General features: G+C 44.8%; 1 protein-coding gene across 1 annotated transcript; it reads right to left on the reverse strand.

Moving 5' to 3' along the window:
* Window positions 1–18,089: 18,089 nt before the first annotated feature.
* On the reverse strand, window positions 18,090–18,758 carry LOC142788265 (heterogeneous nuclear ribonucleoprotein C-like 2). The gene is made up of 2 exons (XM_075884871.1): window positions 18,555–18,758; window positions 18,090–18,431 (listed from the first exon to the last, which is right to left on the reverse strand). The coding sequence occupies exons 1-2, from the start codon at window positions 18,756–18,758 to the stop codon at window positions 18,090–18,092; spliced, it is 546 nt and encodes a 181-aa protein (XP_075740986.1).
* Window positions 18,759–26,865: the final 8,107 nt, after the last annotated feature.

The following is a 26,865-nucleotide window of genomic DNA, read 5'->3' on the forward strand; positions in this document are numbered from 1 at the left end:
CGTTCTGCGTTCGTTTGTTCTCTTTCGACTGTTCTAGCAAAATTTTCCTTTTTTCATGAACAAAGTTTGGTGCATATTTGTGCTTCAGCCTCGAAATTCTAGCTCCACAAAATTCTAAGTCTACAGTTTCGCATACCCCAAGATGATATTTGCCCAAGATACTTAGGATTATGCGTAGAAGTTGTTAGGACTATGGCCGTACAGCTCACTTTCCCGCCATAAGTATACATTTAGCCTGCGTAATGTTTGCCTCGGCAGGAACATTGCCTACGGGGCTCGGCTGCCAACCCAAATGTTGCGGATTCAATCCTGGCTGTGGCAGTCGCATTTTGAAGGAGCCAGGTGGTATCCCAGAGGTCCGTGTACTGTGCGATATCACTGCGCATTAAAGAATGCAACATTGTCAAAATATTCGGAGCCCTCAACTACCGTATCTTTCACCATGGTATCGTGGTTTTAGGACGTAAAATCCCAGATACCATTATTATAAATATTTGCTTAATCAAACCCTCGCAAATATATTTATGTGTACATTTCATTTTACCTTAACTGTAGCATGCACTAAAGTTAGATACCAGATCTTATAGGCCGATAGGGCAAAAATCGGAGCCCAATTCTGTTCCTATGTTTTTTCTTTCATATTCGGCTCTTTTAGAACTCTTTTAACGCTTACTTGATTAATTTCGCTACGCATCAACGAGCTCAGCAGCCGCTACAACGTTTTGTGTTAACTGTTTTGTGCATCCCTTAAACGTTTGTGCACAACAGTGACCTAAACAAGGGGTATCACGTCATAAAATAGTCAAGGCTGTCATTGAATAAAGTTGTGAAAAAATAACAGCACTGACTCTCTTTTTGACACTCGTCTTTTCAATCCTTCGTCACAATGAACATTGACACAGACTAGGGTTTTTCCTCGAACATGCGCAAAAGAAGGGTCTTTGCGTTATGCTTCCGAAAATCACACCAAAACATAAGAAATGACGCCGTGTTGGCGCATTATTTCTCGCCGTAATGGTTTCTTATCGGCATTCCATCTGCCTGTTACAGCACTCTGTCCGATGAAGAGTCATTTCCCCATCTGCAAAATTGATTGCTTTTTCAATTGTCCTACAGGCACTTTCTATCATTACCACGCTTTATTTTGTTTTTCGTGCCATCAAGTTGTCGAGACATGCCTCTTCATTTTCTCCTGTTCGATTTCCCTTCAATATATTTTGACTTATGCTTTTTAAGCTTATTTCCTTCTGTCAGTATTGCAGATAGGGTTGTGCTACTTTGTTTATATTTCAAACTTTAATAACAATTTTGATTATACGATTTACGTGCATTCATGTACGCTAGGTACTTATGTGCATGTACGATTTGGGGGAGTGTGGAGCGCTGCAGTTTAATGAATAACACTGACATGAGCTTACCTGTATGATACTCACGGCTTCAAACACACCAAACTTTCAGTACAACAATTTCTTAGGAAAATGTTTGTGTTTAATAAATCAATGTGTACGCAATCTCTTCTTTATGAAAATATGATTCCATTCATTGATTGACTGATTAATGAATTGATTGATCTTTTGGATGACATCATGACACCACCAGTAACCTGCCCACAAAAAGTACTGACTCGTTTGTAGGTGTTTGAATCAAAAGTATGCCGATATGACCCACGCTGAAACGTGTAAACAAAGTATATGTATTATATAGCCCGATATTTTTATATTTATATTCGTAAGTACTGTACTCGGTAGCGCTTTTACTACTGCCTTTAATAGTCGCGAATCGGGAAGCACAGGTAGTTTCAGTTAGGTGCAGTCTAATTTATTACCGAACAGACGCGTTTTCTCGTTCTAATCTTGGGTTGCTGCTAGTTCAAGTGTCACTGGTAGCTGAAATTTTTTTGCCTAAAACTTTAATAAAATACGTTTAGTGGCACAAGCACAGAGTCATGTTTATATAACTAATGTTTGCATAAGAACCACATCGGGTTAAGCACTTATTTTCTGTTTCAAAAAGTCTCTTCACTACTGCAAGTGCATAACGCACTAATAAAACAAAAAGATTGTACATTCAGCACCGATTCTACAGGATTTAGCGAAAGCTACATAGGAGCGCCTTCAGAGATTACTGATAAGGGCGTAAAGGGTATGCATAGGAGTCCCACAGGCAACATCGAGTTCTCTCGTGATCGCCGAAGCTCGTCATCCACCATTCTCCGTAATACGAACGGCCGAAACTTGTCGCCATATTTTGCGTATTGTATTTCAGCACGAGCCTCCTCCATTGAACCTCACACTTATAGAAAGAAATAAATGTAAGCTGCACAAAATTACGCAGGAACATAAAGCATTACTACTGAGGTATGAGATAAACAAAGTAGATATTATTTTCTTTCTTGGACGCTGCCGTCACCAATAATACAGTTGTCGGTCGAGGGAATAATATTCCCAAAAGGTCATGTTCGTGACATTTGCACAGCAGCTGGCTCTGTTTCAGATTTATTCTCTATATCCCTAGTAAATTCACGCGTATACAGAAGGTTCTTGCAATGCAAACTCCTCTTCCTCAGCTTTTGTCATCCCAAACTTGTCAGTAGAGCAGACATTTGAATTATGTCTAGTGACGTCTTCTGCTGCAGCGGAGATGTTTTCAATTCTATCGGCGCTACGCTTCATAACATCCGAAAAAGAAGCACAAAAATTGGTCGTCTTTAGCGATTCAATGGTCGCTCTAGCGTCACTGCAAAGGGATGAAAGCCTCTTTCAGAACGTTTTCCTCTTATATGAGACCGCAAAAGCAAGAAAAATGAACCACGTGATCGAGTTTCAATAGATTCATGTCACTGCAGCATTCCAGTAAACACTGCAGCGGAAGCCGCGGCCAATGGCACCCACAATTACGAAGAGAGATTTGTTCTGCAAATTTCACACACTGAAATGCATTTACTTCTCAGGCAGCTAACCTGTAGCATCACCAAAGACAAATGGTTCGACGAAAAATTTAAAGGCTTACACTTAATAGACCCTTGCATAAAATTAAGCATCCCATCAGAGTTAGGAGAAAACAGAAGATTTCAAACATCGCTCCATCGCCTTCAGCTTTGTAGAGCATTTACTCGACACTTCCTACAAAATATAAAGCGTGCACCTAGTACAGAGTGCCCGTGCGGCCACCCTGGCAAAGATGTACCTCACCTACTTCGGGAATGCCCGAAATATCACACGCAAAGACAAGTATTACGAGGAAGTTGGAAACATTTATATACGAGGCCCTTCACACTGTCAAAAATACTAGGTCCATGGCCAACTGCAGGTCTTCAGAAAAGAGTACTTGTTGCCTTCAAGACGTTTCTAGAGCAATCAAATATATTATAGAAATATTGACCATATGTGATGTCCTCTTCATGCAAAAGGAAGTATGTGATATTATATAGTGTGTTTATTACGTGTAATCATCTGTCTCAGTGTGAACTGACCTTGTATGTTGAAATTGTGTACAATTGTATCTAGTGTGAACGGACCTTTTATGCGGAGATTGTGTACATGTGTATCTATTAGGAGAATATGAACTGTCATGTGAGGAGAACTGGCCTTGTGTATGGAACATAAGAACCTATTATACTGTATGTAAACTGACCTGTGAAGTTTCGTTAATCTGTACATTCACATCATATGTTGTACAGCCTCACATTTTGTGTCATCATTGCTGATCATACGGCATATCGTACCTACTAAAAGAAAAGGAGTAGCCGGTTTCACCGTAATGGCACCAACTTCTCCAATTTCATAATTTGAATAAAAAACACATGGCGACCGGTCAGCAGCAAACAAATACGAATGGGAACGCGAATCCCATACAGTTGCGCGATTGCCCAAGTGCTGCTCGGCAAACCAGCTCTGTTCCACCTGACCAGAAAAATGAGTCAATGAAGGATTGCAACGACCTAGTGATTCATAATGAAGGCTGTACGACATGAGATATGTACCATGCACAACCGCTAAACACAGTCTGTGCTAAATACCTTTTTCGAGCATCGGTAAATCATACTCTTGTGCTTCTCGAACTTGTCATTTTTCATCTTCGACTACTGAAACCCACAAAGAGGCTGATATGTGGTAGCTAGTATAATCAAACCCCAGAATTTGAATGGAGTCACTTTTTTGAAGACCGAAAAAGGAACCTAGGCAGTCGTCTAGGGAACCTATGAATAAATATAGAGATTTTGAAAATTTTAACGCAGCACCTGAAATCGTGCCATACTCCGCAAAAAGTCGTAGACTACGGGATAAGCTGTCCTCATTCTTCAAATACAACGTGATGTCACCAGCAAATGCTGTCACCGTCACAATACCACTACCTGGAAGAGGAAGGCCTCGAACGTATGGATCAGTGATTAGCGAGCGAAGGAATGGCTCTATAGGCTGAGTACAAAAAGTGAAAGGGATAGAGGACAACACTGTTGAACCCTACGGGTAGCAGGAAATGGCACACTCTCTAAATCATCAAGAACAACGTGCTGCGTATATTTCAGTAGGCGTTTCTGAGAAACTCAATAAATTTTGGGGAGAAGCCAAATACTGCCATTGCGCTAATTATAAAGCTATGTTCGAGGTGACCGAATGCCTTTTCTTGGACTCGTGAAACCAAGAGTCCCCAAAGCTGATCTTGCTAACGTGTACGCAACTATGTCATGCGTAACAAAGAAGAGACTGCGGATTTCTCTCCCAGGAATAGAGCACGCCTGATGATGACCTATTAAGGAGGGCATCAGGCTTTTCGAACGCCGAGTGATAACTGCTACAAAAGTTTTGTAATCGACGTTGAAAAGCTTATTGGTCTCCACTCCTCTGGGCGAACCAACGATGGGTCATGTTTAGGTATTACACCAATTTCACCATCGCGAAAGCTATCAGGGAAATTAAAGTTTTCAAAACAGCAGCAAAGAACAGAGGTGAAAACAGCACCAATGTCGTCCCAAGATGACAAGTAAAACTCAACAGGCAACCCGTCCGGCCCGAGGGCCGATCCACGCTTCATGAGAGACAGTGCCTCTTTCACTTCGTCAGCTGACGGACTTGTGCAACGTTGTTCAGCTACTTCTGATGACATTAGAGGGAGTTTACTTAACATTTTGGCTGTCTCGGTGGTACCACGATGTGATGACATTGTCGTGTGGGCTATGTTGGCAAAGTGAGCTAGGAAAACTGATTGATTACGTGCCGGCGGCAACGCAGTTGGCAAGAATCTGGCGGCCTTAGTTTTTAGTGGACTCAACGGGTTGAGAAGCGAGCTTTTCGCAAAGCGCAGAACCTCAGGGTGAGCACATGAATTACGTCTGCAACGCCAAGCAGCCGCCATCAACGGCGACGCTGCAATAAAGCGTTGAAAACGACCCCTTAACTCTCGCTTCCATGCGCGCATCAATGGAATCAGCCGCTCAACCCGAAGAGCAATACGCAGCTTTGCGGCAGTGTCCGCTAGTTCTTTCGACGTACGGCGTCTAAGGGCTCGCCCTGCTACTGAGCAGTGTAAACGCCACTGTGTCTTCAGCGCGTCCCACACCTCCGGAGCGGATCCCGAAAGAGAGGACCGCAAGATTCTAGATAAACTGGAGCGTGAACGCGCGTCGTGCAGAATGCGAATGTCAAGACGCCAAGGTCTCACAAATGATGAAAAGGGAAAGCAAGCCTCGAGCGTCACTGGTCGGTAGTCTGATATATAAACAGGGGATGGTGGTAATGTTACTACATCGGAATGCGATACGTAAGAAGCTAGCGCGCTCGGCACATAGAAACGATCCAACCGACATGACGACTTGCTACGCCACCAAGTCCAGGCATACTCTTGTCCATGCATTAGTCTGTACGTATCTATCAAAGAGAGACGTTCGACCAGGCGACGCAGCTTCCGCGCGTTCCAATCAGAGCGACCCCATCCTGGACCCTGCACGTCAGCTCGCGTGTCTTAGACACAATTAAAATCTACACATGTATTTAGAAAAAGTGTTGAACGATTGCGAGTATTTCGTGCTCAACTATGGAAGAGCAGCATGCCGTCCCTTCCAAACCAAGCCCAGATGTTTAGGAGAATTTTATTGCTGAAAAAATCATACATACACAGAAGACATTTACGTGTTCCATTGGTCGTTCTCACGACATGCTGTGTTTAAAAAAAGTGGTTAACGATTTAGAGTACTAAACACTTTACTATGGGAGAGCATAAAGCCGTCCCGATCGTGGAAACATTGGAATTGAAGTGCCTCGGCGGTGCTATTATATCTTAAAAGGCATGGAGCGTGTATGATTATCAACTGAGAATATTACTACTTCAGACCTCATTTCGCACCACCATCATTATTGCTCAGCCAAAATTCGACGACTTTAAGCATTGGCCACTTTTTATGTCATTGAAATATGGGCAACCTAAATTGAATGAATGACCTTTTCGTCTACGCACTTAGTCTTTTATGTGAGTGTCTCATTAGTTGTGCCTGAAAGCACATTTATTTAGCATTTTTAAGTGTACACAATGTACAAGCGCATTATGTATTCAACAATAAGACAGCTTTGCACTAGTGGTGGCAAGACTGAAGGAAACTTGTCGCAGGGCAGCCTTCCTTGTTTCTCAGACGGCAGCAGCCGCAATGAAAGACAGTGCACCTCAGTCACCAGAGGCTGAGCAGTGGTGGCCGATCGCGCCCGTGTCTCTAACACTCTTCGGTGTTCCTATTCGTTCTTCCACTCTTACTTTTTTTCAGTTTATGTCTTTTACTGTGTTCATTTTTATATGTTAAGAATTTCTTAGCAAACTTCGGTGATTTTGAGCGTATCTATCTATCTAGCCGCCTAAGACTTTTTGCTCTCCTGGCCACTTCGATGTTGGCATCGATACCAAACTTGGTATGGCATAACATGAATGTATCAAGAACATATCTCACTAGTCGTAACATGAAAATCATGACATATATGTCGTGAATGTCAAGATTTACAATTTATGTTCCTGCAGCTCTTTCGGTGCTTTTGATCGCATGGCATGTTGCAAAACTCGTATGGTATGACATTATCGCATTGCGAACAAAAGAGACAGATCGTAAATTGGAAATCATTACATGCTTGTCCTGTAACAACATGACTACGTGCCACACTCATGATGCGCTGGCAGCCGTTTCATTAGCTTCCTTTATACCAAATTTGGTATCACGTGACGTGAATGGATCACGAAGCTATAATACTAGTGCAAACATGATAAACAGAAGATGCGTGTCATGTAACAACATGACTACATGGTATGCTCATGATGCACTCGCGGCCATTTCGCTAGCTTCACATATGCCAAATTTGGTATCACGTTGCGTCAATGGATGATGGTATGGGACTGTTTCAAACATGATAATCATGAGATACGTGTCATGTGAGAACATGACTACCTGCCATAGTCAAGGCACCCGTACATTTTGACGTGACGCAGTGTGCGTGTTCACCGGCGTTCATTTCGTGGCCTCACGCTAGCGTTGCCACGCCAAATGGCGGTCCTTCCATAAACTCCCAGGCGCGCGCCTAACTGCGTTGCTTTGACGCATTCGAGTTTCAGTGCATCCGGCTTCCCTCCGTCACAAAAAGAGGGAGACGCAGTGTTGTCTGGGTAATGCATCGGCTCGAAATGCGGCATGTCGCATTTCGCACCGGTCGCCGTCGGGCCGCGCCGACCGACACTGGTCACGCCTAGCATCAGACTATAGAGTGCTAGCGTTTTGCTAACCAGGCTTTGCTGTGCCGAGCGTGCGCGCGCGTCAATGCTACATTGGAGTAACTTGGGCCCTTCATGATACGCTCGCGGCCGTTTCGCTAGCTCGACATATACCAAATTCGGTGTTACGTGACGTGAATGGATGACAAAAGTATATGACTGGTGCAAACATGATAATCCTGACACGTGTGTCATGTAAGAACATAACAACATACCACGCTTACAGAGTGCTCGCGGTCGTTTCGCTATTTTCACATATACTAAATTTGTTATCAGATGACGTGAATGGATGACAAAGGTAAACGACACATCCAAACATGATAATCATGACACGGAAGTCATGTACGGCATCATTTACCTCCCCCTCTTAACGTTGTGCTGATTTTAAAAAGGCATATCGACTTTTCTGATTTGTGCTTCTCACATCATCGATTACCACTGTACGTAGGATCTGCCATTTTTTTAGTTCTTTCAACTTTTTATTGTAATTTTTAAATGCAAAGCATTGCTTAGTGAAATTCGGTGACTTTGAGCATATCTATCTATCTATCTATCTATCTATCTATCTATCTATCTATCTATCTATCTATCTATCTATCTATCTATCTATCTATCTATCTATCTATCTATCTATCTATCTATCTATCCATCAAGCCGCTTACGACTTTTAGGTCTCCTGGCCGTTTCGATAATGGTATCAATACCAAACTTGGTATGACATAACATGACTGTATGAAGAACATATTTGACCAGTCATAACATGAAAATCGTGATATGCGTAACGGTAATAACATCACCACATGCCACGCTCTTGATGCCCTCGCAGCCGTTTCGCCAGCGTCACATATACCAAATTTGGTATTACACTACGTGAATGAATGACGAAGGTATGTGACTAGTGCAAACATGATAATCATGAGATGCGTGTCATGTAACGTCATGAATACATGCCACGCTCATGATGCGCTGGCGGCCATTTCGCTAGCTTCACGTATACCAAATTTGGTATTACGGGACGTGAGTGGATGACGAAGGTATGACACTAGTGCAAACATGATAAACATGAGATGCGCATCATGTAACAACATGACTACATGCTACGCTCATGATGCGCTCGTGGCCGTTTCATGGCTTCACATGTACCAAACTTGATATTACGCGACGCGAACGGACGACATAGGTAAATGACAAATCCAAGCATGATAATCCCGACATGCGTGTCATGTAACAACATGACTGCATGCCACGCTGATGATGCACTCGCGGCTGTTTCGCTACCTTCACATGGGTCAAATTTGGTATTACGTGACGCCAATGGATGACGAAGGTATGTGACTGATGCAAACATGATAACAATGAAATGCGTGTCATATGAAAACATGGCTACATGCCACAGATCAAGCGCCGATACGTTTTCACGTAGGTGCGCGTGCTCGCCGGCGTTCATTTCGTCGCGTCACGCCAGCGTTGCCACGCCAGACGCCGGTCCTGTCATGTACTTGCAGGTGTGCGCCTTGCTGCGTTGCTTTGACGCATTCGCGCTTCAGCGCGTCCGGTGTCCCTCCATCACGAAAAGAGGCAGACACAGTGTTGTCTGGGTAACGCACCCGGCGCGAAATGCTGCATGTCGCATTTCGCGCCGGTTGCCGTGGGGCAGCGCCGACAGACGCTGTTCGCGCCTGGCGTCACACTATAGAATTTTCGCGTTTTGCTAACGTAGCGTCGCTGTGCCCAGCGTGCGCGCGCGTCAACGCTACATTAGAGTATATTGGGCCCTTCGTGATGCGCTCGTGGCAGTTTTCTTAGCTACACATATACCAAATTTGGTGTTACGTTACGTCTATGGATGACAAAAGTATATGACTGGGGCAAACATTATAATCATGACGCGCGTGTCATGTAAGAACATGACAACTTACCACGCTGATAGCGTGCTCACGGCTGTTTCGCTAGCTCCACATATACAAAATTTGGTATCACGTGACGTGAATAGACGACGAAGGTAAACCACGCATCCAAACAAGATAACCATGACACAGAAGTCATGTACGGCATCAATTACCTCCACCTCGTAACGTTGTGCTGATTAGAAAGTGACATATCCACATTTGCCTTACGTGCTTCGCATATTAGCGATTCCCACTGTACGTGAGATCTGCCAATTTTTCTTTCTTTTTCTTTCTAGTTCACGCTTGCTACTTCTTGTTATCAATTTTATACTTTAATTTTTTTGCCAGCGTTACGTCAAGCGATGATAGCATCGAGCAGCTGAAGTGCTCCACCCTTTAAACAAAAAATTAGCCCCGTATCTGCATGTTACACTGCAAATGTCGTCGAACGAAGATAGTCTTGAATCTGGAGAGAGTGAACAGAACATTCATTTGGTGTTCTGCGCACATTTTGTGTTCTGCAATTCACCAATTGGTGAATTGTATTTTGGGGGCGCTGCGTTAAAGTGCTTCGTGCGTGCAGCGGAGGCGAACGAGCGCATCAAGTCACGTCACACGTGAGACATGAGCGCTCTCTGGCAGTTATCCTGGAAAACCGAGCGCGCGCCGTGCGTGCCCGTCTCAGAGGTGATAAGGTGTAGAATGCAAGGCGACGGGTAGGTGCCACCACCGTGTCGTCTTAGCAAAGCGTTGGAAACACTCGCTTTTTCATGCAAGCGTTGCATGGTCAGCGCAGCGTGATAAGCGCTACGGTCCTTTAAATTACTTATGCATGCCTTTTGTAGTAAAAGACGCTCATGCGGAATATATACGTCTTGTTGTTGTGCCGCATATATGCGCCACAATTGCTTTTTTATTGACAATCGCACAAGTATGAACGCTGAACCTTGAGCAATATTGGTAGGCGCTGCGGATGGGGTCGGCCGTTTGGAGTATCGTTTGGCCATTTTGGTCCCGCTTAGTTTACCGTTACAGTGATCTAGATTGGGGTATTAAATGAATCGGATGAATTCACTCTGCTGTGTATGTAGGATCTGTGTTTTTTTTCACAAGCATCTTTTAGTGGGACGGCTTTATGCTCTACCATAGTAGAGTACCTAGTACTCTAAATCGTCAACCGTTTATTTTAAACACTAATAAACCCATAGTACAGTGCCTAGTGCTCTGAATCGTTACCAACTTTTTATAAACACAGATAGAGGTAGTGAGACGAGGGCGGCTCTCCCGGGGAGGCTGTTCGCACGGAAACCACTAGGCGGCGCTGCGGCACCTTTCTCCTGTACCGAGAAGTGTGAAGGGCAAATGACATGGGAGGTAGGAGGGCTGCAGTCGACGATAGATTACGCACTGATGTCCCATAGGATGTATGACAACCTCATGGGAATGCACATAGAATAAGGTGGCTCCAGAAGTCTGGGTAGTAATCACAAACGTATCAAGCTAAGTTTTGAAAGAGCAGTGAAATTGGGAAGGAGACAAGATGTGCAACTACAGGAAAATTTTTATTCAGAAAGACAAATTGAAATATCCACTAAACAGATTGAGAAAGTAATCACTGAGGATAATAAAACAGTGGGGAAATACACGAATCTAATTAGACTGTTTGAGCTAGAGCTTGCTAAGGCACGTGACAAGCCACCCCGGAAAAAATGACACAAACCCAAAAGTTGGTGGGATGAGGAAGTTAAGAGAGCCATAGCAAAACGTCAGGAAGCCTCTAGTAAACACAGACATGCTAAGCAGTGGGGTGAACCGACAGATGATGTTGAAAGAAATTGGGAAATCTTTCTAAGCTGTAGAAGGGATGTATCCCTTCTGATCAATGAGAAGATTAGAAGAAAGGGAGCCCAGTGGCTGGCAAAAGTACATAAAAAAAATAGAAAGGCAGCTGCGAAATTTCGGAACCATCTAAACTCTTTAAGAAATGGGACGAGCCTAGAGCAGAAGTTTATATTTACAGCTCAAGGTGCTAGGCTAAAAGGGGACGAAGCTATTCAATATATAAGAACAAGGGTGACAGAAAAATTTCAACACAGAAGTGCTTTATGCACCACAATAAACAAGGATGTATCAAGTGGCACAATGGCTCCATTTTCAAAACAAGAATGGGAAAGGGCTGAGAAAAGGGTTCCTAGTAGTACATCAACAGGGCCAGATGGCATTCCGATTATGCTGATGACGACATTAGGTCCGAAGTCTAAGCAGGCTTTTAGAGAGGCAGTGAGCAAAATAATAATCGATGGAGAAGTTCCCGATGGATGGAAACTTAGCAGGATGAGCATGATCTATAAAGGAAAGGGGGACAAAGCTGACATAAACAACTACCGTCCTATAACAGCGACATCAGTGGTTTGCAGGCTGGTGATGCAGATTATAAAAGAAAGACTGCAGGCATGGATAGAGGATGAGGGGGTTCTGGGGGAACTGCAGAATGGGTTTCGGAAACACAGGAGGTTGGAAGACAATCTGTTCTCAATGACGCAGTGCATCGAAATAGCAGAAAAGGAACACAGGCCCCTGTGTGCTTTCTCGGATATCAAGAGAGCGTACGATAGCGTGGTTCATGAGGAATTGTGGGGAATACTGGACACACTAGGCGCGGAAGATGTAGTCACTAATTTTTTAAAGGAGATCTATAAAAGTAACAAGGTAGTTATAAAGTGGGAAAAGCAGGTATCTAAGCCCACAGAGGTGAAACGGGGGTTTAGGCAGGGGTGTCCTCTGTCACCCTTGTTATTCATGATGTACCTACAAGGATTAGAGGCCAAATTAGAGGGGAGTGGACTGGGCTTCAACCTCTCTTTCGTCAAACAAGGAAAACTCAATGAACAGGCACAGCCAGCATTGATGTACGCAGATGATATAGTGCTAATGGCCGACAATAAGGAAGATTTGCAGATATTGGTGGACATCTGCGGTAATGAGTGAGATAGGTTGGATTTAGATTCAGTAAGAAAAAATCAGCAGTCATGATTTTTAATGACAATGAAGGTAGTGAGCTTAGAATGCAGGAGGTCACGCTAGAGATAACACATAAATACAAATATCTGGGCGAATGAATAAACAATGGGGCCGAGTACCTAAGGAAACACGAAATATACGTGTCGACTAAAGGTAACAGGAATGCAGCGGTAATGAAAAACAGGGCTTTGATGAATTACAACAGGTATGATGTTGTTAGAGGAATATAGAAAGGGGTCATGGTTCCTGGGCTGACGTTCGGCAATGCGGTCTTGTGCATGAGATCAGAAGTTCAAGCAAGATTAGAAATTAAGCAACGTGGAATAGGTAGGCTTGCCTTAGGAGCTCACGGGAATACACCAAATCAGGGAGTACAAGGTGATATGTGATGGACATCATTTGAGCGCAGGGAAGCTAGCAGCAAGATAAAATTTGAGAAGCGATTGACAGAAAAGGGGCAGGAGCGTTGGGCTAGGGAGGTATTCAGCTACTTGTACATGAAGAATGTTGATACAAAATGGAGGAAGCGAACCAGAAAATTGACTGGTAAATATTTGGAAAACAGCAGGGGCCAAACCAAAAAGAATTATCGGTTAAGAAGAAGGTGAAGGCAGCTCAGACTGATATGTAGAGAATTGACGTGATTGAGAAGTCCACACTAGAGATCTATCAAGCTTTTAAGCAGGAAATAGCCAAGGAAAGCATCTATGATAATACTCGGGGTAGTTCTCCACTGTTTGAGGCCAGGACTGGAGTATTGAGAACCAAGACATATCGGGCCAAATACGAAGGGGTATACACGTTATGCAGTGCGTATAGAGAGGAAGAAGAAGCTGCCGAACACTTGATAATGTTCTGTAAAGGGCTTCACCCTATAGTTCATGACGATGGCGTAGAGATTTTTAAAGCACTGGGGTTTGGGAACAGGGAGGGCAAAATAGACTTTAAGCGGGTAGAATTAACTAGAAGGAGGTTACCTGATTGGTGGCTAAAGTCAAGGCACGAGTGAAAATTAAACCCTTCACTGCAAAGTACGAATCCTCCACCTCACAAGTTAAGGGGAAAAATACATCTAGTTTTTGGTTCATTAAGTATTACGGCTTGGTGGCGCTAGCCACCGCCCGATCTGAAGGGTACAGCCACACTTTGAAATGACGAGTGCGACATGTTTAACGTTGATGCTAACTCTTTATTGCCTAAATTGTACACTGAGTCAACATAAAGAGAATAAATAGTTTGGTCTTGGAAGCTCCAAGACGTGACACGTGGAAGGACTGGAAACCTTGGATGAATTCATGAAGTTGGCAGGAGTGGTCAAGGAGACAGTCGTCTGCCATCTTTCCGGCGATGGCTGCACGCCACTGGATGCCTTGAACGAAGATTGCTGGAGGCACGTCCGACAATACCTCTTCCTAGATGACGTCAAAGAGGGTATCGGACTGCATGGAAAAGCTCCGAGCTGGAGGGAATTAACACATGACAATGATGCGTGAACAATTACATGAGCCTCACGGTCCATTCCTGCTAAAGTTGAGTACCTAAAGACAGTGATGCCAAAAATTACGTGGACAAACAGACACTTCTTCATACGAAAACATGCAATGTCTGCAGCTGTGTTGAAAAGACTTCTGCAAGTGTGTGTGCAAAACATTTCGTTAGGTCCCCTTCTGTAAGATAAATGAATGTGTATCTTTAAACTCACGTATCGCTAATGTACTTATTAATTTTCGCGGGCGCAGCACAGTGAATGTGACTTCTTAGTTCACAAAGCCATATTAGAACTTCCAAACCGAACACCCTTGCTTGCTAGCTAACTGCATGGGAAAATTTATCTAACAAAACTTTTCTTCATTTGATTAGGTAACGAGGCATGAGTCCCCAAATGTTACATCCGCACGTACAGCCTGTTGATAAAATTCATGCGTGCGTTATCAAACGAAAGAGGTCAGACATGTTCAAACACCCTTCCATCTACGATGAACAAGCAAGAGAGGACGAATTGCCTCGGAAATTAAGAAAGATTTTGCCTGCGTGCTTGATAATCATGTCTTTTTCTTCCAACAGCACGGTTATTTTTATCTTCATGCCAAGTGAGCGACCTTTTCTTTTATTACGGCTTTCCAAACTATTCCGAGTTCTAAGACCACAGAGCGATTTTCTTCTTGGGTTCATTTCCCTTCCCACAGGCGCAATTTCTTCTTCTTCACTTGTTCGTTCATCGAACACACCGACATTTCCAGCGCGAAGTCTTCAGCTTATCAGGATTTCGCACTTTTGAAAACAAACACTGTTACCTACAGTTAAGCAGTCGCGAACACACAAACCGACGTGAAATCAGCCCATCATGTGCGATGATCCTGCTGGACAAGGTAGGGCTCATCATCAACGATGACCCGCCAGGTAAGTGAATATTCAGGGCCCCCGCCACACACTGTAGAGGAGGGTAATTGAAAATGGTTGTGACGACCCACCTGCCATGGCGGTTTAGTTGTTATGGTTCTTGAAAGCTGATCTGATGATCACGGGATCAAAGAAAGCTGCGAATTCCTTCTAAGAAAGCTGGATGCTGAACTCTTATCGTTTTATTATGTAATTGGAGTAAGAAAATTCTTGATTGATGTGTAAGTTTTAACGTCACAAAACTACCATATCGCTACCTGCATGCATTATGCATATTGATATTCTCGGCGGCGATGCACGTGTGTGCCTTACGAGGAAGACGAATCGTTGTCTCGGCCACAGAGATGCATTCGATGCGGTGTGTAGTTTCATTCAAGGCTCTAAACGTTTTCCAACATAAGGCCCACTTTAACAAATACTAAAAAAGCGGACTGAGAAGTAATTCTTGAAATGTCGATAAATCTGAGACATAACAAATTAATCGGATTTGGAAAACGCAGCTGTCTGGTCGGCTCCCAATATCAACGTATAGTTAGTATATTAGTGTCTATTTTCATGTTTTTTCTTGTTTTTTCTCGCTCTCTGAGTCTTTTTTTCTTGAATATACTGTTTTCATTCTACAACTCCCCCCCCCCCTTTTTTTGTAAGCAATACTGCAGTTAACGTCCCTATGAGACTGTATGTTCTCTTTGCAAATCTCTCAGAGTGAGTATGAGCCGTATATTCTAGGTTACAAAGAAACAAAGAAGCACGATCGCAGGTGATCTGGTAACGCCATTACTGCTGGTTTTAAATACATCTGATTCACAACCTCGTCGATATGGCGTCGCGCTTTATCCGTAACATATTTGGTGGGGGTGGAACGTTCTCCATCTTCCCCTAGAAGCTTTGCAGTGGCCGCAACGTTCAGTCTCCGGCCGTGGCTAACAATGACAACAACCCGTCAGTGTCTCCATCTGTAGCCCCAGCCGCTACATGGCTAACGATGCCCTACCCCCGTGATCCCAGTACGTTCTCCGCACAATCTGGGCTTGACGTTGACTTGTGTCACCGTATGTACGAGCCACACACACTGATTTGACCCTTCCATGATCTTCGCCAACGTAATCTTTTACTTGGATGGCACCCCACGTGTTTAGTTCGACGCCCATGAGATTGAGATCACGAGCTGCGATATCTTCAAGGAATGACTACGCGACATCTTTGAGAGCCCGTCTGGTCGCCAAATGGAAGCGCGAAAAGAACTCGCCATTCATGTGCAGTCCTCAACTGAGTCGTATGTGTCATACATACAGGACGTGCTCAAGTTGTGCCGGAAAGTTGACGAGCAAATGACACAGAGTGACAACGTGGGTCACATACTGAAATGATGATGAGCCTTTTGCTTTTCTGGCACTTGCCCACAAAGGGGGATCGGCCAAGCACCGGGCGGCAGGATCCTCAATTTAGTTATTCATTCAAAAATATTAAAAAAAATTTTGGTGTAAAACATAAAAGTCGTAAAAATGTATGAAAATACTACACGAGCTAGCGGTCAGGCATTCAGGTAGTCTCGGCGCCGAAAATAATAACAACAATAGACTAACAAGGTATTATTTTTGTTGCCATTATGTACGCACACACTGCAGAGCAAACCTGTGTGGCTATAACCTTATGTAATACCTCCAAAGGATAAAATTACTGTCACGTTTATTTTTAAACCTAGCTTCTCAATTGGTTCAACCAGGTATCTTTTCCTTTGATAAGAATATTGGTGACAGAAAAAAATAAATCATCTATTGTTTCTATTTCCTTGAAAACGAGACATAACGAAGATGCTGTGAGTCCAACTTTATGCAAATAATAATTCAGGTGCGGAATTCTGCATCGTAATCTCGTGATTGTAATTTTTAACTGCCGAAATACACGCCAATGTTTGTTCCAGCAAAATCTTAGATGTACGAAGTTTCTGACTTTATCTAATGCTAATTTTTCTATTTCCTTGCGCAGACAAGCATTTCTTTATCTGAGTGCTGTTAAATAAGCGAAATCAAGTAAGATAGGTAAGAGTGTTCTGCTTAAATATGCTTTGGATAACTAGTCTGCCATCTCATTCGGATGAATTCCGCAGTGGCCAGGTACCCATAGCAAGTGGAACTTGGTCAGATTTGCCAGTAATGAACTACTTTCTAATCATACTCAATAATATAAAATTTTTGCAGCAGATAGTTCAGTACATACTGAGAGAGAATCAGTAATTATGACTACTTCTGATTCGCTTGCAGGAAGTTTACGAAGTGCTAGAATTATAGCAAATAATTCAGCGATCAATATATGCGTACAATCTGGCAATCCAACTGAAAAAGACCAGTCGAGAGAAGTGCAAAACATGCCTACTCTAGCCTTTTCAATTAATATGGACGCATTCATCGCAATATTGTTGTTTATAAACAGAGTAGTCAAGTATTCTTGTAACTGGTTATTTAAATATCGAAGGGGCAATTGTTTCGCATTATAGGGGAAAATATCATCAAATTCTATTTCAAGTTTTGAATTAGACATCTTCGGTGAGGTAATTTGATGAATATTTACACTCAACGGCATCGCGGAGGCAACCCTTCTTCTTCCTCGTAAGGCACACACGAGCGTCGCCGCCCAGAATATTGCTACGTGCATGCATTATGCATATTGCTATTTTGGGCAGTGATGCGCGTGTGCGCCTTACGAGGAGGAAGAAGGGTTGTCTCCGCTCGTTCGTTGGGGAACTGGTCACTGGTCAACGACAACGACAACTGGTCACGTCATTACTGCTGGTTTTAAATATCTCTCATCCACAGCCTCGTCGCTGCTTAAATGGGTGCCGTTGGAGCCGTGGTTGGCACACTCGACAACGATGGAGGCCCAGTCGTCGCTTTGGCAGTCCGAAGCCACTCTCGCCGCTTCCTCGCAGCCGCCATCATCGTTCGGAGACGCCAATGCCTGGGCCGACTGCAAGCTCCTCTGGCCGTGCTCTTCCGAATTTATGGCTGCCTCCAGTGTATGGTGGTAGACGTACATCTAATAAGTGTCCTCAAAGTGGCAGGTCAGCTCCCACCAACTTCCGCAGAGCGCCAGGCACTGAATGCAGACAGGCAACTGAATGACGGGCGACGACTCGGCCGGAAAGAGCCGGACCACGTGGCAGCGGCAGGTGAAGCACAGTCGGCAGCGGTGGCGCTTGTAGTCGAGCAGCTTCTGCAGGCTCGGAAATACCTCCCGACAGTTGCCGCAGATGAGGATGTCCGGCTCGGCATACGTGCGCAGTTTCTTATTGGCGACGCCCTTGTTGCCGCCACTGATGGCGCTGGCTGGCCGGAATGCGAGCGGCTCGGTGCGGGCGCGCTTCACGGGCGAGCCCAGCTGCCGGGGTTGGCGAACAGGTATGGTGCGAGATTCTGCCGTTTGCAATTAACTTCCTGAGGCTTGGGCTCAGAAACCATGTTAACGTCCAGAATCTGGCAAGCTGTGGTGCGTCCGTCTCACCGCGTTGCGTGCGTCGTATGCGTCAGTGTACTGGACGAAGGCGTAGCCCTTGTGCTTAGAGAGGCCGATGATGCGGCCGCAGCGCTTGAAGAGCCGCTCCACGTCCTCTTTGGACACTACGTGTGTGTTTAGGTTGCCGACGAAGATGCGTGGGTTGACCGCTGCCGGGTCCGTACTGTTGGTCTGGTCACCCACGCACGTCATGCCACCTGTCGGCGCCAGCTCCACCAGGACCAACGTACGGAAGAGCCAAGTATACCAAGACGCGGCTTTTGGACAATATGTGATGTTCATTTGCTAAAGTTATGGAGTGATTGCTTGAATATTGGCGTCATAAAACCTGTATTCGACCATATTCAATCTTGCATGCCGAGTCTTGTTTTTCTTCTTTTTAGAAAGTGGTGCATTACTGTGACAATTCTAAAGCTGCTCCTTTTTCCTCGAAGGCATTCCCATGATTCGTCCTTGTCCTCATTCACATTCTGCTGTACGGGTGGTGCGGCACTGAATTCGCAGCATGTTGGTGTAAAAGCCATGTTTTGTAGCAGCGTAAATTCAGGCAGGACATGGCGGCTTTTGGCCATTTTGAAGCAGCGGCATTCTTTAGTATTCTTATCGACGACCATGACGTTAGTGTACACGAGCAAGTTGAAGGCGTCGTCCGCGTTGTAGTGGAGGCTCTGGAAGACGCCGTAGACGAGGGCTCCGGAAGTGTCGAGAACATGGGGTTTTTATTGCGCACCCAAATTTGAGCGGGCGGATTTGCAGCGCTTTCGCCTCCATTGAAATTGCGGCCACCACAGCTGGGATTCAAATCTCGTGACCTGCGGGTCAGCAGCCGAGTTCTCTTGCCACAAGACCACTGTAGCGGAACTTGGAGTCGGAAAGAGTTCGTTACAGCGTAGGCAGCCACGCAACTTTCCTGATTAAGCGGTCCTACGTTCATTTCACAGAGAACATAATTAGAAAAGTGTGCATTAGTATTCGTGGTGATCTTAGCTCATTTACCAAGACTGTAAGGTTTTTTCTCAGTATTTTTATGCACTACCAGTGTGCATGCGGAAAAGAATGAATTCAATCGCGCTACAGCACTGCGTAGTAGGGGGGACACAAACTAGGACACAAACTAGAGTAGGGGGGACACAAACTAGAAATAAATATACAACAGACGTAACATAGTACGAAAAGAGCAAACAGTCACCAACAAACGTGCACATCTCTTTCAATGAAGGATACCGTCTATCTCACAGCATGGTAACGATCGGTGAGCTTTATGCAGTTATTCGGCGATGGAAAAACATTACGTGAAGCCTGCTGTCAACGCATTTTATTCGCCGACTATCGGCTCACACCACTCCCAAAAAAAGCGCCGCTGCGTACATTGGTGTGTGTACCACCGGCCACCTATCCACACAAGCGCGGTGACAGTGCTGCGAAATATAGCTCAAACTCGGGGCAAATAGGGGCCTCCCCTAGTGTGTGTAGAAAACCCTAATTCCCGACTTACGTGTCTGGCAGTTGTCTTCGGACGTCTGCGTTCATGTTCACTATTTTATGCCTCTGGTTATGAAGTACAGCTGTCCTCCCCATTGGTTATGCACATTGTATTGCAACAAACTCCAAATACTTCGAGTAGCGCTATGCAGTGTGGGTTAAAAATTGTTAATGCTTTAGGGCACCATGCGAACTCTACTATAGGAGAGCTATAAGCTTTCCAGGTCATCGCCGAGTCGGTAGCAGCCTTGAAGCCTGAGTATATAGAACAAGTGATTACCGGTTTAGAGTACTGGGTACTGTACTACGGGAGAGCTTAAATCTGTCCGTTGAGCCTCACACCTGAACAATAGCAGATTGTGTCTCTTGAAAAAGTTTATAACGATTTAGAGAACTGGATACTCTAGTCAGGGAAAGCATAAAGCCGTCCCCTCACAAAGGAACAACTGTGTGTTTAAAAAAATATTGTCAGATCCCGCATGCAGTGAGAGTCGATGATATACGAAGCATGCATGAGAAATGTTGATATGTCACTTCAAAATCAGCACAACGTTACGAGAGGGAAGTTGATTATGCCGTACATGACTTACGTGTCCCGATTATCATGTTTGGACGTGTCGTTTACATTCGTCATCTATTCACCTCACGTGATGCCGAATTTTGTGTATGTGGAGCTCGCGATACGGCCACCAGCACGCTATGACCCTGGTATATTGTCATGTTCTTACATGAAACACGTGTCAGGATTATCATGTTTGCACCAGTCGTCATCCATTTGCATATTTCGTCATCCATTGACGTCACGTAACACTAAATTTGGCATATGTGGAGCTAGTAAAACAGCAGCAAGCGCATCATAAAGGGCCCAATATACTCCAATGTAGCGTCGACGCGTGCATACGCTGGGCGCAGTGACGCTACGTTATCACAGCGCGAGCGCTCCTTAGTCTGACGCCAGGCGCGACCAGCGTCCGGCGGCAAGTCCCGACGGCAACAGGCGCAAAATGCGACATGCTGCATTTCGCGCCCACGCCATAGACGAACATTACTCTATGCCGATGCGTTACCCAGACAACACTGCGTCTCTCTACTTTAGTGACAGAATAATGCCGGACACGCTGAAACGCGCATGTGTAAAAGCAACGCCGTGCGGCGCGCGCCTGCGAGTATATGGCAGGGCCAGCGCCTCGCGTGGCGATGCCGGCGTGTCGCCACGAAACGAACGCTGATGAACACACGCGCTGCGTCATGTCGAAATGTATTAGCGCCTTGACCGTGTCATGTAGTCATGTTCTCACTTGACAGTCATCTCATGATTATTATGTTTGCACCAGTAACATACCTCCATCATCCATTGGCGTCACGTAATAGCAAATTTGGTATATGTGAAGCTAGTAAAACGGCCGCCAGCGCATCATGAGCGTGGTATGTAGTCATGTTGTTACATGACACGCATCTCATGATTATCATGCTTGCACCAGTCACATACCTTTGTCATTCATTCACGTATTGTAATACCAAATTTGGCATATGTGACGCTAGCAACATGGCCGCGAGCACATCATGAGTGTACCATGTAGTCATGTTGTTACATGACACGCATGTCATGATTTTCATCTTGGGGTCTGTCGCTTGTGTTTGCAATTCAATCATGCCATACCATACCAGTTTTGCAACTTGTTATAAAAACGAGACCACCGCAAGCGGAGCAAGACCATGAAAAGTAAAACATGACATTCATGACAAACATGTAATCTTTCACGTTATGAGTAGTCAAATGCATTCTTCATACAGTCATGTTATGCCATACAAACTCTGGTATCGATACCATTATCGAAACAGCCAGGAGAGCTCAAAGTCGTAGATAGATTGATAGATAGATAGATAGATTATAGAGAGATTATAGAGAGATTATAGATAGATTATAGACAGATAGATTATAGATAAATAGATAGATAGATAGATACATATATAGATAGATAGATAGATAGATAGATAGATAGATAGATAGATAGATAGATAGATAGATAGATAGATAGATAGATAGATAGATTAGATAGATAGATAGATAGATACGCTCAATGTCACCGAAGTTCGCTAAGAAATTCTCCACGTTTAAAAAATTATTCTATCATGGGACGCAAGCAACCCCTAGAGAAACATACCGAGTAACCTATGGACTGAGCATTTGTGTGTTTAGAAAATGTGCGTGTAACGATTTAGAGTACTAGGCACTCTACTATGGGATAGCTTAAAGTCGTCCCTCTTCAGACGAGGCAATACGCAGAGTCTATATGTCGAGTAATTTGTTGTTTAGAAAAAATTTATTGCCACAAACGTCAATAACACTCAACAGAACATTTCTTAGGTGCACGCTTAGAATAAGTGGTTAATGATTTAGAGTACTTGGTACTCTACTATGGGAGAGCACTGAGCCGTCCCTGATACATGAGCTTGAGTTTCATGAGGATCCCGAGTCGACATATCTTATGAGTTTAGAAAAAATATTCAACGATTTAGAGTACTATGGGTACTCTACTACTATGGGAACTTACATACAAAGGCTGCTAGATTTGTGCACCAGCATTTCTTATGTGTTTAGAAAAAATGTTTAATGATTTCGTGTACTTCGTACTCAACTATAACCACAAAAGTAGCTTGTTCTCAACCGTGCATGCAGCCATTATCGTGTTGCAGCTTCAGGCCTTATTCCATTCTGCCATCACTCTTTTTCAGACACAATTACACGGCTTCACGCAGCGCACGCTCTTCAAATGAGTAAAATGCAGGAAGCCAACAGTGCATGGATGATACTTTGGACTGTACTTTGGAGTCTTTTATGAGAGTGGCTCATTATCTGTGCCTGAAAGCACATTTCTTAGCTTTTTGGTGTGTGAATTCTACAAATTGCACGGACGTGTTTCTGATGAAAAGGTAAATCAACTTCTCACTACCGCTCCTAGCTAGTGGTACCAAGACTGCAGGAAGTGTACAGCTTGACAGCCTTCTTTGTTTCTCTTCAGAGTTATTATTCAGTCTTCTTTTCTAACTTTGCTTCATTATGTTATATTTTGTCTTTTTTGCTGTTTATCTACTATCTTCCCAATGTTTTTTTTCCTTTCTGCGTCCTTTCTATTTATCGATGACTTCCTCTTGTTTTGAAATTTTATTGGTTGTTTCGCCACTGTTACGCGAAGCGACTACAGCATCCGACAGCCGAAGGATTTAAAGTGCACCGCACTTTAAAAATTCACTGCCTATCCACAATGTGCATGATGATGAGTGGCCGAAGCATCCTTCAGTCCGTCCGCACTTCCATTTGTTCAAGCATCCGTCTGTGCAACCGTCCGTCCGTCCATCCGGGCATCCATGGGTCCGTCCGTTTGTACGTCCGTTCAATCCTACGTCCATCCTTCCATGCGTCCGTCTGTGCATGTGCTTCTGTCCATCCGTTCGTCCATTGGTGAACACTCCAATAGCGTCATCTCGTATCTTTTCATCGTATATTCATTCTATAGAAATACCGCCTTTCAGCGGACCTTTCAAGGACTAAATGAGAAGTGGCAAGGCCAGATTAGAGAAGAGGCACGCGTGCACTTTCTTACGGCCTGCGCTTTGTATCTACTTCCTACCTTTCAACGGCGCTAGTTCATGGCACTGCGGCTGAACCATCGCTAAACCTTGCTAAAACCAAGGAGGTTACGCCCAGCAAGTTTAACGTGGCAACCCTTTCTGGTCAGATAGTGCTCAAAGTGCATCCTTGTGATACTAATTTTTTTAATGAGCATCAAACTCAAGGCGAGTTTTATTGGAGCTTAAGTCACCGATACTCGTCGCTGGAAGTTGATTGATTGATATGGGGGGTTTAACGTCGCAAAACCACCATTTGATTATGAGAGACGCCGTAGTAGAGGGCTCCGGAACTTTTGACCACCTGGGGTTCTTTAACGTGCACTCAAATCTGAGTACACGGGCCTACAACATTTCCGCCTCCATCGGAAATGCAGCCGCCACAGCCGGGATATCGCTGGAAGTTATTTTATAAGAAACTACTATATTTTTATTTATGAAGAACGTGCATGAGTTGCGTCCTCCTTTCAAATGAGTGCGCGCGTGCCGCTCCTCAAGTCCGGCCATGGAGGTGGCTACCTACTACTACGCACTACTATAACTATTACAACATTCATCGCGGACGCGAGACCCACGGCTTAAGAAGCTTCGCTCCAAAAAATACATGATTTCCCACTAAAGGAACTTTCTGTTTGCGCGAGCTTGTGCATGGAAACTGAAAATTTACCGTGCACGTCATGCACGTGGACCACCCTGTCGATGTAGTCCGTCCTCTCCCAATATTTCGTTACGGTGAACACGCGATGCGGCCGCAGCACGCTCAAAAAGATTTGAGCTTAATTTTGCGATGAATTCCATTTTTTTAGCATAACCATACGCCTAGCGAGTGTCAATTTGAAAAACTCAACTAATAGATTTTTTAAGCTGCGTACCACTCTCGGCAGCTCGGTGTAAGTGTCTTACTTGTTGACCGATGGCCAAGCCCTCCGTGAAGAGCTTCACCCGCTGGTTCTCCGAGTGTGGTCCACGATGAATTGCAGATCCTTGTCCAGCTATGCCGAAGACCAGTGAACACGCACAGCGAAAAACCAGAGCACATCAGACATCACTTGCCGCTTGTGTGCGCGTGCTTCTATGGCTTAACTGCAGAATTGACGTTATGCCTACACAAAAGTCCCAAGACTTGGAAATGCACGCCTAGCATCGCACGAACTCGCACGGCAGGAAAAAAGAGCCATGCAGAAGAAACTTAAGAGCAGAAATAAATGTCTTTCGCGAAGTGGCAGACATCTTTTACACTTATCAAGCTGTTGGCCGTCTCCGTTAGCAAATGAAATGCATTTGCTTCGGTGGTACTATGTGTCAGCCGGCTGGCTTGGCACTGAAGTTCATCGAAACACTCCGCCCATATTTGACGTCCATAGGTTGAAGCCAGCTTTTCAAGAGTCAGTGGAGACGGCACGTAAAAATTCGCACAGCACGCGTCACGCCGTCAAACACAGCCACTCTTACTGCAACAGTGACGACGCAGAGCTCAGCAGTTGGGCAATACGTACGAACGTCGAGAGAAAAACGAGAAATGGCAGGCGCATCTCGACCTCCACGACTGCCAGGGTGTTTGGCACATGCGTTGATGCGAACGGCCAATTCTTTTTCGCTTAGGCAATGGTCAGGATTTTCGCACGTCACTGCCTCGCTCGCCGTTTCGGTGCCTTCTTATCAGCGCTACTCGTGAAGCGCAAAATAAGATAAAAAAATGGCAGCAAGTCCTCGAATTGAATGATGGAGAGTGTGGCGAAGCATCCGTCCATCTATTCGTTCTTGCTTTCGTCCGTCTATGCGTACGTCTATGTGGCCGCCCATGCGTCCATCCTCCCGTCCGTGCGTGCGTCTGTTCGTGCGTCGGCCCGTCCATCTATGCGTCCGTCCCTGCGCTCGTCCATGCATCTGCTCCTGCGTTTATTCATGCGTCCAACCGTCCCTGCAGCCATCCATGCGTCCGTCCATGCATCTGCCTGTGTGTCCGTTTGTCCACCTATTCAACACTTCCAGTACCACAATCTCGCATCTTTTCATCACATATTCCTCATATAGAAGCACCACCATCCAGCGGACATTCCAAGGACAGTACGAGAGGAGGCACACGCACACTTCCTTACGGCTTGCGCTTCGTGTCTACTTCCCACCTTTAACCACCTCGAGTTCATGGTATATGCTAGTTCACTGTATTCATGGCACTGCGGCCCAATGCTCGCTAAACATTTCTAAAACCAAGGAGGTTACGCCCAACGAGTATAACATAGCAACCCTTTCTTGTCAGATAGTGCTCAATGTAGATACCAATGGCTGCTAAGGGGGAATGAGAGACAGGGGAATTCGGCTTTTAGTTTACGCGCACGCTGCGAGTTTTTTATTGCTTAACAACGCACAGAAGAAATCTCCCACCAGTAGGTTGAAGCAGCATCCCCTGAAACTGGACGGAACCTCGCTCATTCCACCCGAAAACGTCTCCTCCTCAAGCTTGTCGAAGAGTAGTGCTAAGTCTCGCTACGGCTTCTGGACAAGAGATGTTCGCTGAATCAACTTTGTTTCCAGCTGCAACATCCCCCTTTGTCTGCATCCTAAATGCAAGTAAACCTCATAAAGTAGTTTAAAAGAGCGTGCGTGGTTGGTTCCATCGAGGGGCAGGGAAACACGTCGAGGCCGAAGCAATAAAGGGGATAATGTAGGCATGTGGGGAACTGTGCCATCAACGAGTCAGATCCTTGCTTCGGCTAGAAAGCACGCAATGACGGGCACCACAAATGCGGTATCTTTCACGAAGTTGAGAGTGCTGTAAGCGTGGTACAAGAGCCCGTAACAGCTTTTAGCGGGATTTTAATTAAGCCAGGAAGCGAGCACGACAAGAATCCACCTTGTGTGCGCATCAGTCGAGCTTTTGTCGGTTGTTTCATCTATAATTTTCTGCGTATTCCTTCGTGTTTTTTTTTTCATGAAACTCTTATTAGAACACTGATCACATCTGTTTCAAAGGCAACACTACACGATACAGGTGGTTACAATGGGTTAAATGCCAGCAGTTGAACTCGTGTGCCTATATTAAAAAGAACGCTGCCAAGCCTCGCATAAGTTACGGGAAGTAAGGGCGTCGACGGGGCCGTGCATCGCTTTGGCAGACTTTGCACGAGTTTACGCAAACTTCCGAAATTTTCTTTGGAGGTGCCAACTTCTTCAGGAAAAGCCATTG

This window comes from Rhipicephalus microplus, unplaced genomic scaffold (assembly GCF_043290135.1).
Source record: "Rhipicephalus microplus isolate Deutch F79 unplaced genomic scaffold, USDA_Rmic scaffold_50, whole genome shotgun sequence".
Taxonomy (NCBI): domain Eukaryota; kingdom Metazoa; phylum Arthropoda; class Arachnida; order Ixodida; family Ixodidae; genus Rhipicephalus; species Rhipicephalus microplus.